General features: G+C 46.6%; 1 protein-coding gene across 1 annotated transcript in view; it reads right to left on the reverse strand.

Annotated features, from left to right (window-relative positions):
- Window positions 1-11,637, reverse strand: part of LOC126355366 (uracil-DNA glycosylase-like) — a 60,425-nt gene extending 48,788 nt beyond the window's left edge. Inside the window, exons 1-2 of the mRNA XM_050005660.1 lie at window positions 11,157-11,637; window positions 10,913-11,063 (exon numbers count right to left, since the gene is read on the reverse strand). Of these exons, the coding sequence (XP_049861617.1) occupies window positions 10,913-11,063; window positions 11,157-11,447 (442 nt within the window). The 5' untranslated portion in view covers window positions 11,448-11,637. The remainder of the gene's footprint in view (window positions 1-10,912; window positions 11,064-11,156) is intronic.
- Window positions 11,638-12,930: the final 1,293 nt, after the last annotated feature.

A 12,930-nucleotide genomic window follows, 5' to 3' on the forward strand; every position in this document is an offset into this window, starting at 1 on the left:
CGGGGCCAATGTTCTGGCAGATGAACGAATGACTGCAGAAAGAGGACACGATAATTTGGATGCCCGGGCAAGCTAAAAACATGGGCAGCATAAGCAGCCAGTAATTGTTGGCGTCATAACCGCAGTGAAGGGACACCTGCCTCCACAAGTATGGCTGGTTCGGAAGGCACCAGTGGCAAGGCGTATCCCGCTGTGGAGGATTGGGTCCAGCACCCGCAACGCAGATGGGGATGCTGAGCCATAAGCCAGACTCCCGTAGTCCAGACGGGACTGGATTAACGCCTGGTAAAGCCATAGGAGAGTAGATCGGTCGGCACCCCACCTGGTGTGGCTCAGGCATCGCATAGCATTTAGATGCCGCCAACACGCCTGTTTAAGCTGCCGAATATGAGGCAGCCAAGTCAACCAGGCATCAAAAACCATCCCCAAAAACCTATGTGACTCCACCACTTTAAGAAGCTCGCCGTCAAGATAAAGCCGCGGCTCCGGATAAACAGTGCGTCGCCGGCAGAAATGCATAACGCAGGTCTTGGCTGCGGAAAACTGAAAACCATGCGCTACAGCCCAAGACTGCGCCTTGCGGATTGCGCCCTGTAGCTGACGTTCAGCAGCTGCAATGCCAATAGAGCTGTAGTAAAGGCAGAAGTCGTCAGCATACAGGGAAGCGGAGACAGTATTTCCCACTGCCGCAGCAAGCCCGTTAATAGCTATTAAAAACAGACACACACTGAGAACAGAACCCTGTGGCACACCGTTCTCCTGGACTTGGGAGGAACTATATGAGGCCGCGACGTGCACGTGGAAGATACGATACGACAGAAAATTGCGGATATAGATCGGCAGAGGGCCCCGAAGACCCCATCCATGAAGCGTAGAAAGGATGTGATGACGCCATGTCGTATCATACGCCTTCCGCATGTCGTAAAAGACAGCAACCAGATGCTGACGGCGGGCAAAGGCAGTACGGATGGCCGACTCCAGGCTCACCAGATTGTCGGCGGCGGAGCGGCCTTTACGGAACCCACCCTGAGACGGAGTCAGAAGGCCTCGAGACTCCAGTACCGAATTCAAGTGCCGGCTCACCATCCGTTCAAGCAACTTGCAAAGAACGTTGGTAAGGCTAATGGGACGGTAGCTGTCCACCTCCAAAGGGCTCTTCCCTGGTTTCAGAATGGGGACAACAAGACTTTCCCGCCATTGCGACGGAAACTCACCCTCGATCCAAATGCGGTTGTAAAGACCGAGGAGGTGTCGCTGGCAGTCCACTGAAAGGTGTTTCAGCATCTGAGAGTGGATGCTATCTGGCCCAGTAGCGGTATCAGGACAAGCGGCGAGGGCACTTCGAAATTCCCACTCACTGAATGGAACATTGTACAATTCAGGATGGTGAGTGCGAAAGACTCCGACGTTCTCTCCGCTCCTTAATGGAGCGGAAGCCCAAGGGGTAGTTGGCAGAAGCGGAATTCATAGCAAAGTGCTCTGCCAAGCGGTTTGCAATGACGTCTGAGTCAGTACAAACTGCTCCATTCAGTGAGAGCGCAGGGACACTGACAGGGGTCCGATAGCCATAGAGGCAGCGAATCTTGGACCAGACCTGCGATGGAGTGACATGGAGGCCAATGGTGGACACATACCGCTCCCAGCACTCCTGCTTGCGTTGGCGGATAATGCAGCGGGCTCGCGCACGCAGCCGTTTGAAGGTGATAAGGTGGTCGATTGAGGGATGTCGCTTGTGACGCTGGAGCGCCCGCCGGCGAGCTTTAATCGCTTCAGCGATCTCAGGCGACCACCAAGGCACAGTCCGCCGCCGAAGGGATCCAGAAGAACGGGCAATGGCAGATTCGGCGGCAGTAACGATGCAGTTGGTGACCGATTGAACCACTGTATCAATGGCATCGTTAGAGAGAGGCTCAATAGTGGCAGTGGAGGAGAACAAGTCCCAGTCAGCCTGATTCATAGCCCATTAGCTAGGGCGCCCAGAAGACTGACGATGTGGCAGTCCATTGGACAGACGGTAAGAGGCTAGGGCTACAGATGGAAAGGTCAATGGCGGAGTATGTGCCATGCGCCACACTGAAGTGTGTGAAGGCACCATCATTTAAGATCGAGAGATCAAGCTGCGCCAATAAACGCTCAACGATGGCGCCTCGACCTGTTGCCACTGACCCACCCCACAGATGGTTATGGGCGTTAAAGTCGCCCAGTAACAGGAAGGGTGGAGGCAATTGAGCTATCAGAGCAGCCAGGACACGCTGCGCGACATCACCATCCGGTGGAAGGTAAAGACTGCAGACAGTAACAGCCTGTGGCGTCCACACCCGAACAGTGACAGCCTCTAAAGGTGTGTGGAGCGGTACAGACTCGCTGTGAAGAGAGTTCAGGACATAGATGCAGACGCCACCAGACACCCTTTCATAAGTTGCCCGGTTCTTATAATAACCCTGATAGCCACAGAGGGTGGGGGTTCGGATTGCCGGAAAAAACGTTTCCTGTAGAGCAATGCAGAGGAAAGGGTGAAGGCAGATAAGTTGGCGGAGCTCAGCTAGATGGTGGAAGAAACTGCTGCAGTTCCACTGGAGGATGGTGTTGTCCATGGCTGAGAAAGGCGTGACGGAAGGGATATTACGCCGCTGGGTCACCTGCTGCCTCCGATTTAGCACCTGTGATAGTGCTTTCCATGGTGTCTGATGGACTGGCGAGATCGAGGTCCTCAGCGGACGCCAGAATCTCCACCGCATCCTCAGACGCAGAGCTGGAAGGTTGCGGTGGGATGGCTGCCACCGCGAGTTCCTTGGGCTGAGAGCTCTTCTTGGGTTTCTCACGCCGTTCCTTAGGTCCCACCGGCTGGGAGGGCTTCACCGATTCAGTCTCCGGGACGGAGGAGGATCGTGAAGCCCTACGACCAGCTGATTGCGGGCACTTACGCCATTGTCGGTCGTCAGGCTTCTCGCTGGCGGAAACCCGGGAAGGGAGGGACCCAAGGGACCCCTTGCGAGCGTGAGAAGCCGAAGAAGTTGGACACTTCTCCGGCTTAGAAGTGGGGACGGACGTCCCCGATGGGTGGGATGGTGTTGCTCCTGAGGTAGGTGGCACAGGAGCAACCCGGTGGGTAGAGCCCCCCACTGGCGAGGGGGCAGGAGGAGTTTTACTACTCGTCGATCCGGCCACAATTGGAGAAACAGACGGGGCTAGCACAGGTGTTGTAGCAGCAGCGTAGGAAGATGTCATTCTCACAGGATGGAGTCGGTCGTATTTCCTCTTGGCCTCAGTATACGTTAGTCGGTTCAGGGTCTTGTATTCCATGATTTTACGCTCTTTCTTGAAAATTCGGCAGTCTGGCGAGCAAGGTGAACAGTTGACACACATGGGAGGGGGGGGGCACATGGAATATTGGGATGTGATGGGCGTCCGCAATCTCGACATGTGAGGCTGGAAGTGCAGCGAGAAGACATATGGCCGAACTTCCAGCACTTAAAGCACCGCATCAGGGGAGGGATATAGGGCTGAACGTCACATCGGTAGACCATCACCTTGACTTTTTCCGGTAATGTATCCCCTTCGAAGGCCAAGATGAAGACACCGGTATCAATCTGATTTTCCTTCGGACCCCGATGAACGTGAAGGACGAAATGTACACCTCGGCGCTCTAAATTGGCGCGCAGCTCTTCATCAGACTGCAAAAGAAGATCCCTATGGTAAATAACTCCCTGGACCATATTTAAACTCTTATGGGGTGTGATCGTAACAGAAACATCCCCCAACTTGTCACAAGCGAGTAACCGTCATGACTGGGCAGAGGATGCAGTTTGTATCAGGACTGACCCAGAGCGCATTTTTGACAAGCCCTCCACCTCCCCAAACTTGTCCTCTAAATGCTCGACAAAGAACTGAGGCTTTGTGGAGAGAAAAGACTCCCCATCAACCCTCGTACAAACTAAGAAGCAGGGCGAATAACTGCTACTGCCATCCTGAGACTTACGTTCCTCCCACGGTGTGGCCAGGGAAGGGAACGTTTTCAGATCATACTTCTGAGCATTAAACTGAGCCCGAGAATGCTTAGAGACTGCTGGCGGCTGGCCACCAGCGAGAGACGATGTACCACGCTTCATTGCGGGTCATCTGCCCTGATGCCACCTACTCCGACCAAGGGCCCTCCCCACGGGTGACACCCAGCCACGGCAAGAGCCACCTGGCAGGATGGCCGTTGCCGGGAGTCCCGATACACCAGGAGGATAGGCATCTACTCCTTGGCATACGTGAGGAGTTTACAGCGCAGGCATCAGTAGAGCAGAGTGTTGTCAGGGGGCTACAACCAACAGGGTACATGGCGGCCCCTACACAAAGGACTGGCTACCTTGCTGGATGTTAGGTAACGTGTGGTCCATGGTCGCCGTCGGTGCAGAAAGAGGCACTGCACAGTGCAAGGTGTTATCTGCACGCAGAAAAAGAGTCATGCCCAAGAGATGGAGAGCGGACAGGACTGCAGTTCAACGGTGTATAAGCTGGCGAAAGGTCTGATCGCAAGATGGACACAATGCACCAAGTAAGGCGCCCTTCCCCAATCGGCTCGTTCTTCGGAAAATTTTGAGAGATGGAGGTCAAACCCAACAGGGGACCATCATATAAGGCCGAAAAGTTAGTCGCATCTTACGACAGGCAGGAATACCGCGGGCCTATTCTAACCCCCGAACCTGCAGGGGGCGAAGAGGAGGTGCGTCCGACTGTGATGGAGGACGGAACTGTTCCAGGCAGGGTTCAATTTGGATAGTGTCTTGGGGAGCTGGATCACTAGGAGTGGGATCAGGATTATTTTTCTTCATGGCAAAGTGATATTTCCAGCAGAGACTACGAGTGTAGGATAGTAAATCTTTGACAAGGGCAGTTTGGTTGAACCTAGGAGTGGGGCTGCAGGTGAGGCCTTTGGATAGAACAGAGGTTTCAGATTGGGAGAGAGGTTTGGAGGAAAGGTTAACTACTGAATTGGGGTGTTCTGGTTCCAGATTGTGTTGACTGGAATTTTGACGTGTTGGGGGAAGTGGAGCTGGAAGTTGGAGATTGAGTAGATGGGAGAGACTGGGTCTGTGTGCAATGAGAGGAGGTTGAGATTTGTTGGAAAGGTTGTGGAGGGTGAGTGAGTTGCCTTTCCGGAGGTGGGAAACCAGGAGATTGGACAGTTTTTGAGGTGGAGGGTGGCATGCTGCTCTAATTTGCAGTCAGCCTGTAGGAGGATGCTATGAAGGTTGAGGACTTTGATTAGGGATACGAGTTGACGGGTGTGTTCATTGGCTGAGTCGATGTATAGGTGAAGGATTAGGCGAGTGAGGGCTATGGTTTGTGCAGTTTGGAACTGGTATAGGGACTGATGGATTGCAGCCAGAGATGGGAACTTTAAGTGTGAGGCCTTTCGGGGTAATGCCAAACGTCACACAAGCCTGAGTAAATAACATGTCTGCTTGTGTCTGTATATGTGTGGATGGATGTGTGTGTGTGTGTGTGTGTGTGTGTGTGTGTGTGTGTGTGTGTGTGTGTGTGTGTGTGTGTGTGTGCGCGCGTGTGTGTGTGTGCGCGCGTGTGTGTGCGCCTGCGCCCTAGTGTATACCTATCTTTTTTTCCCCCTTCGGGTAAGTCTTTCCGCTTTTTTAAAATCCACATCCTTTCATCTTTCCCTCTCCTTCCCCTCTTTCCTGCCGAAGCAACCGTGGGTTTCGAAAGCTCGAAATTTTGTGTGTGTGGTTTTTTTTATTGTGCCTGTCTACCAGCACTTTCCCCGCTTGGTATATATATAAATTCAAAAGAACTTGAAAAACAAAGCTGGGATGAAGCGTATAAGGAAATCAATGTGAATATGAAATTCTCTAAATTCTCCACATTGTTTAAACTGAACTTCGAAAAGGCATTTCCAAAAGTATGCATATCTGTATCAACATCTCACAAAAAGAGATGGTATTAAGAAGTCCTCCCAAAGAGTTAAACACCTCATTTCCATGAAAAAGATTCGCAATATTCCAGAATTCTTAAATTTCTATCATACATACAAAAAGATCTATAGGAAGGTGCTGTTTACTGCAAAAAAGTCATTTAATGACAAAATAATATATAATGCAGAGAATAAAAGCAAAGCAGTCTGGGATGTTACAAAAAAGGAAACGGGGAGAGGCAAACAAATGCAGAATAACATACTGCTAAGGGAGGGAGACAAAGTAATAAATGATCCACAGCACTTAGCAAACTATATAAACGGGCATTTTTAAAGTAATGCAGATAAGTTACAGCTAAAATTCCCCCAAACAAATATAACACCTGTAAATAATGTTGCACTAAATACAATGACGTTACTTCCAACCACAGAGAATGAAGTAAGTAAAACAATTCATAAACTAAAAAATAAAAAGGTAGTAGGCTTAGATGAAGTACCAGTGTGTGTACTGAAACAATGCATAGGGGTAATACAAGGCCCTTAACAAATATAATAAATGAATCCTTCACATCAGGGACATTTCCAGAGCAGTTAAAACAGGCAAGAGTTGTACCTTTGCTCAAGAAAGTTAATGCAGAAGACATAGAAAATTACCGGCCCATTTCCCTATTGTCAGCATTCTCAGAAATAATAGAAGCAATTATTAAAGACAGATTAATGAATTACCTGAATAAATACAATCTTTTAGGCAAATCACAGTTTGGTTTCTGAAGTGGCAAAAATACGGAGGCAGCCATAGTAGAATTCACAAAAGTTGTACTTTATGCTCTTGATAAAGACAAGTGTGTCAAAAGCATATTTTTGGATCTTTCTAAGGTGTTTGATACAGTCAACCACACGAGTGTATTAAATCAATTAGAAGCATTAGGGATGCTGAGTAGAGATAACACATACTTCAAATAGATCTAAACATTTAGTAAAACACTTACCAGAACCAAAATACACTAATACACAATTCTGCAAGGTAGCACATTAGGACCAATAGTGTTGTTGATATACATCAATGATTTTCCCAGTAGTATTACTCATAGTGAAAAATACCTCTTTGCTGACGACAGCAATATTATAGTCACTGAGAAAACATGAGAACTCCTTGCCAAGAAAGCAAATGAAACTATCAAGGAAGTTTATGACTGGTCAGTAAGTAATAAAGTGACATTGAAGACACAGGTGAGGTGGCTGCTCGGGTGAGATACACCAAACACCACCCTGTAATCAGGAGTTCATTTATTCATCTCTTCACACAAGTGAGGCTTACGCAGAACTCTATGGCGGAACTACACAAAGATAATGTTTTGCTGAGTTCAAAGGTGATGCTCAGATTGATACTGGTGTCTCATCTCATCGGCGCCGCAATACGGAGTACTCCAGAGAGCCCTGGCGGGGACAACGGGGGGAGGGGGGTGACTATGGTGTCGGCAGGGGTGGCAGTTTGTGGGAGCCGCTCCACGCTCAGCTCTATAGCATCATCGGGGAGTTGTGCGGGTAAATGTCGTGAAGAAGGTCTGGCCACCGAACCTGGAAGTCGTTGGGGTGCGCCGGGCGTCGTACTGGGCGTGCTGGTTGTGTGGCGACAGGTAGGCCGGCGGTTTGCAGGAGACACGGAGCGACGACGACGGTGTCTCTGGTGGGCGTGGCGAACACACAAAGCATGTCAAGGTCGATGTCGGGCGAGAGGGGAACACATTTCACCAGGTGGCAGGGAATGGCGGAGGTTGTGTCATAAGCACCAGACGAAGGGAAACACACGACGAACAGTGTGTCATCACGTAGTATTATAGAGACGTCGTGGATTATGTTCAGGGGGACAGGCACAAACACCTCGAGCGAGGGCACGTTCAAGATGGGCAGGTGACGGGGGAGAGGTTGAAGGGACCAGCGGCGAGGACACAATTGTAGGCAAGCTAGACGTGGGGAGCATGTGATCACTGACGGAGTGTGTGAGACCGGAGTAGAGGGCAAAGTCAGAGAAGAGCTTGACGATTGGAGCTGGAAGTCACTCGACTGAGTGAGCAAGTCCGACGTGGAGGGGTGGAGGGAGTGGTCGGAGCATCGCGAGTCATGACAATGAGTGGCGTGGTCGTGGCCTGAAAGGGAGGGGGGGGGGGGGGGGGTAGAAGTGGGCTCGACGTGAGTAGGCCTAAGTCTGTAGAGAGACACTGTAACAGCTGCATATTTTATCTGGATGTCATAGGTGTTGGCTGAGCGCCGGAGGGGAGAATGAACGGTATCATCTCTGAGCATAACTTACTCACAACTGTTGAGATATTTCATGACATGAACCTTAGGGCGGGAATGGCTGGCAGGTGGAGGGATGTGGAGGTTGATGAAGTGGGGTCTGATATGTCCACGAAGGAAGGTATGTCAGACTGAGGGAGAGAAGCAGAAGGGCTCACAAGTGTGCCAGGGAGAACAATGGTCTGGCTGTATATGAACTCTTGTTATTGTGCCTCTGAGGTCTTCCTTGTAGATTGCATGAATGCCGAGTAGCAGAAGGGGAAGAGCCTAGGTCCAAAGAGGGTCTTGGCATTGAAGAGCCGCCTTGAAAGTGTAGTGCCAGTGCTCGACTAGCTCGTTGCTTTGCAGGTCATATGCTGTGGTACGGATGCACCGGATGCCGCAAATGTTACAAATATCGTTGAACAGGGCCGACTCAAATTGTCTGCCCTGGTCAGTCGTGATAATAGCTGGACATCCGAAACACGGTACCCATGACTCACGAAAGCTCGAGCAACAGTTTCTGCCGTGATATAGTGGAGGGGGACAGCCTCTATCCAGCGAGTTTTTCAGTCGATAGACGAGAGAACATAACGAGAGTCATTAGGGGGGGGGGGGGGGGCGGGCACTATGCTGTTTGTAGTAGCTTACCTGCACTCCTATTTTTTTTTTAAACTCATTATTAAACCTTCTCCTGCATTACCCCTATTTGATTTTGTGTTTATAACCCTGTAGTCACCTGACCAAAAGTGCCACCTGCCACCGAACTTCACTAAATCCCACTACATCTAACTTTAACCTATCCATTTCCCTTTTTAAATTTTCTAACCTACCTGTCCGATTAAGGGACCTGACATTCCACGCTCTGATCCGTAGAATGCCAGTTTTCTTCCTCCTGATAACGACATCCTCTTGAGTAGTCCCCGCCCGGAGATCCGAATGGGGGACTATTTTACCTCCGGAATATTTTACCCAAGAGGATGCCATCATCATTTAATCATACAGTAAAGCTGCATGTCCTCGGGAAAAATTACGGCTGTAGTTTCCCCTTGCTTTCAGCCGCTCACAGTACCAGCACAGAAAAGCCGTTTTGGTTATTGTTACAAGGACAGATCAGTCAATCATCCAGACTGTTGCCCCTGCAACTACTGAAAAGGCTGCTACCCCTGTTCAGGAACCACACGTTTGTCTGGCCTCTCAACAGATACCCCTCCGTTGTGGTTGCACCTACGGTACGGCTATCTGTATTGTTGAGGCACGCAAGCCTCCCCACCAACGGCAAGGTCCATGGCTCATAAGAATAATAATAAAAAATACTAGTCAGGCTCATTGTAAAGATCTGTTCAGAACACTGGGGATTTTAACTGCTCCATGTGAATACATTTACCAGTCAGTTGTACACATCAAAAATAACATTGGTGATTACTGCACAAACAGCTCTGTCCATGACCAAGCAAGAAGAGATAGACTCAGCTTACATTTACCAAGAAAAAATAACCATAAATACAAAAAACATTTTCTACCAAGGGACAACTGTACAATTACCATAAGAGATAGAAGAAATTGCTAAAATACACTTATTTAAAAAGGCAGCTAGAAAGTACCTGTTATGCAATACATTTTATAGAATGAAGGATTACATAGCTGAAACAGTGTAGGGGTTTGATAAAAATATGTTATACCTATAAATAATAACAATAATAATAATAATAATAATAATAATGATTATAAAATAGCCAACATTCCAAATAACACCTTCACTTTACTTTTCTTTTTTTCCTTTCTAGAAATACCTACCCCCAAGCTATGCATAGCACAATACTAACACCACTTCCGCTTTCTGTGCTCAACATCTCACTCCTTATGGAGGGATACTGACTCAAGTTTTCCAGGATAGCAAATGTGACATTGCAGTACAGAAAATGGTGCAGAGATCACCAGAGAGAGAGAGAGAGAGAGAGAGAGAGAGAGAGAGAGAGAGAGAGAGAGTGTGTGTGTGTGTGTGTGTGTGTGTGTGTGTGTGTGTGTGTGTGTGTGTGTGTGTGCGCAGTGATATAAGGAGATGTGAGTGAACAATGTGGCTTTACATTATTTAATAAGTTACTCGTAAAAACAGAATTTTATACCAGGAGTAAATCTAATTATTGTATATAACTAGAAGTATGTGTATACAAATTAGCTTATTTTAAATTGATCTAAATTTGTAAATATTTTGACATGTCCTATATCCTTGCAATAAGAGATCTAGGGATGAATAAAGCTGCTGCTGCTACGTAAATCCGCAAACATGTTCAGAAACATTAAGGGTGAGCATTAATTAAACAACGTTATCGTAATGGGTAATGAGACACACTGACGTGAGCTGATTCACACTTGTGTACAGAGTGAAACGGGTAGCAATACAGGATGCAAATCACAAACAAACTTCAACACTGTTTAGTGCAATCATCATCGGGCACGTCAGAACAACATTGTTCAACAGATGCATACTGAAAAAGAGCTCAAATACACTTTGGAAGACCTTCGTTTGTAATAAACTGTCCAGAAATTTAACACAAATTTAAAAATTACAACTAATCGAGGCAAGCAAAATAAATTTTAATGAAACAAAAAATTTTTATGCGAGTGCAAGCAAAAATTATCTTTGTTAAGTATAACTGCCTGACTATTGGTGCTAACTTCACATCACGTAATACTAAAAATTGTTTTAACACTTGCCATGCGCTTGCCCAGGGTTGTGATACGGATCCTGTCCAAGGATTACAACTTTCACATCTTCAACGGAGCACATTTGCGTCCATGTCCATACCTTATCCTCTGGGGGGAAAATTCGGCTTTTCCCACGTTCCTGTTGTAGGAATTCGCTAAGCTGCAAAGGAATAACGGCTTAAAATTAGTTTCCTTCTCATTATTTCCATTGCCTACTGGAAAAAAAACACACACACACACACAAAATTTATACCTTCTCAAAATACGGTCTTTTAAACTCCGATTCCAGGGCCTTGAACCAAGAGACACCAATACTATGATGTAGCGCAGGACACCTCTTACTGGTAAGCTTAATTTTTGCAATCACAGCGTTCGGCCATTCTCGAGGTGAAGAGGTGGGCGACTCCGTTTTCGATTCTAAGCCTTCATTTGTGCTCTCTTTAAATTTCTTCGACGTTTGTGTCTCATTTTCTGAAACAGATGATAATGGCCTTTTGATCTGAACCGGTTTAATGAAATTCAGAATACTCCTCTGCGCTGGCATCCTGATTTATTCCCAACTCCACACAACAAAGGCACACACGCACTAAAACGGCATACTACGGTCACAATACATTTGACGCGCTCCAAGTTACCCGCGCAAACATAGTGAACACCTGTTGCGTGCCTTGGGCTAGCTTCCAGAGGAGCTGAAAACTTGCACACCACACACCATCGCCATTCGTGCCAGTCACAATGCATGACGGAACGCTCACAGTCGACTGTAATACGGCCCCTAAAAGATCAAAAAAATTGAGCAATATTACTGTCTTTCGGAATTGTGGACGACAAAAATACTGCTACTGTGATAATTGCTCTACTTCATTGCAAGCAGAAAACTCGTTGAGAGAATTGAGAATGAACGAAAAAACCTCATAAATTTATGTGTACATATGGTCCAACGTTCTTATCCACTACACGACGGTACCTTGCTACTGCCAGTTCATTCAAAGACTTGAAGTTTACAAGTGGAGTTTCACCTTACAGTATTTGAGACATAGACTTAGTTGTGGAAACGTGACATACAATAAAACATGATCTAAAGGATTATATTCGGGTAAGTAAAGTATACATAGAGACAAATTTCTACATGTACTTTTATTCTTAACTCAGAGTTTCAAAAATCTTTCTTCATGGCCATTCCCTAGATTTTCTGAGCGATAAATCATACGATTTATCAAAGCAAGCAAAATTCTCAAGGAATTTTTCAATTGGCGAGGAAGCAATAGAGACTCACTGAGCATAAAGAAAACAAATTCCATGAAATTCAGTTTGAAGAGGACCATAAGAATAACAGCGAAAACTATTAGTCGAGCTCAATGTAGAGATTTGTGCAAAATAGTGCGGATTTTAAATGCACTGTGTGAGTACGTTTAGTATAAATTGTATAATCTAAAATAACACTGATAATTACAGCACAAATAACTCCACCCATGACCAAGGAACGAAATCTAAAATGAACTTATATTTACCAAGAAATAATAAACAGGAAACACAAAATAGCATATTCTGTCAAGGAATAAAACTGTACAGTGAAATATTAAGGGAGATTAAAAACATTGCTAAAACAAACTTATTTATAAACGCAGTTAAAAAGCGCCTGCTGAACAATACATTCCATACATTGAGGGATTACTCAGATAATACAGGTAAGAGGTTTCGTAAAAAATGTAGCACAAACAAACAATAATAATAAAATAAGAAAACGTAAAGCATTCTACACAATAATGTCAAACAATATATTTTTCTTTTCTGGAGAAACTTACTGTCAGGGCTATGCAACGCTCTTTTTCAGCTCAACATCCAGCTCTTTATAGACTAACACTGACTTAGTTTCTCATGCTGTGATGGGGAAGTTGCGATGCACTAAATGGTTCTGACATCAGCTAACTGTGTGTAGTGTTATGAAGCAATGTGTGCATAGTATGTGCAATAACTAGGAGTGGGAAATGAATTTACAGTGTAGCATTAGCCTCTTTCATTATTAA

Source organism: Schistocerca gregaria, chromosome 3 (assembly GCF_023897955.1).
Source record: "Schistocerca gregaria isolate iqSchGreg1 chromosome 3, iqSchGreg1.2, whole genome shotgun sequence".
Lineage (NCBI taxonomy): Eukaryota > Metazoa > Arthropoda > Insecta > Orthoptera > Acrididae > Schistocerca > Schistocerca gregaria.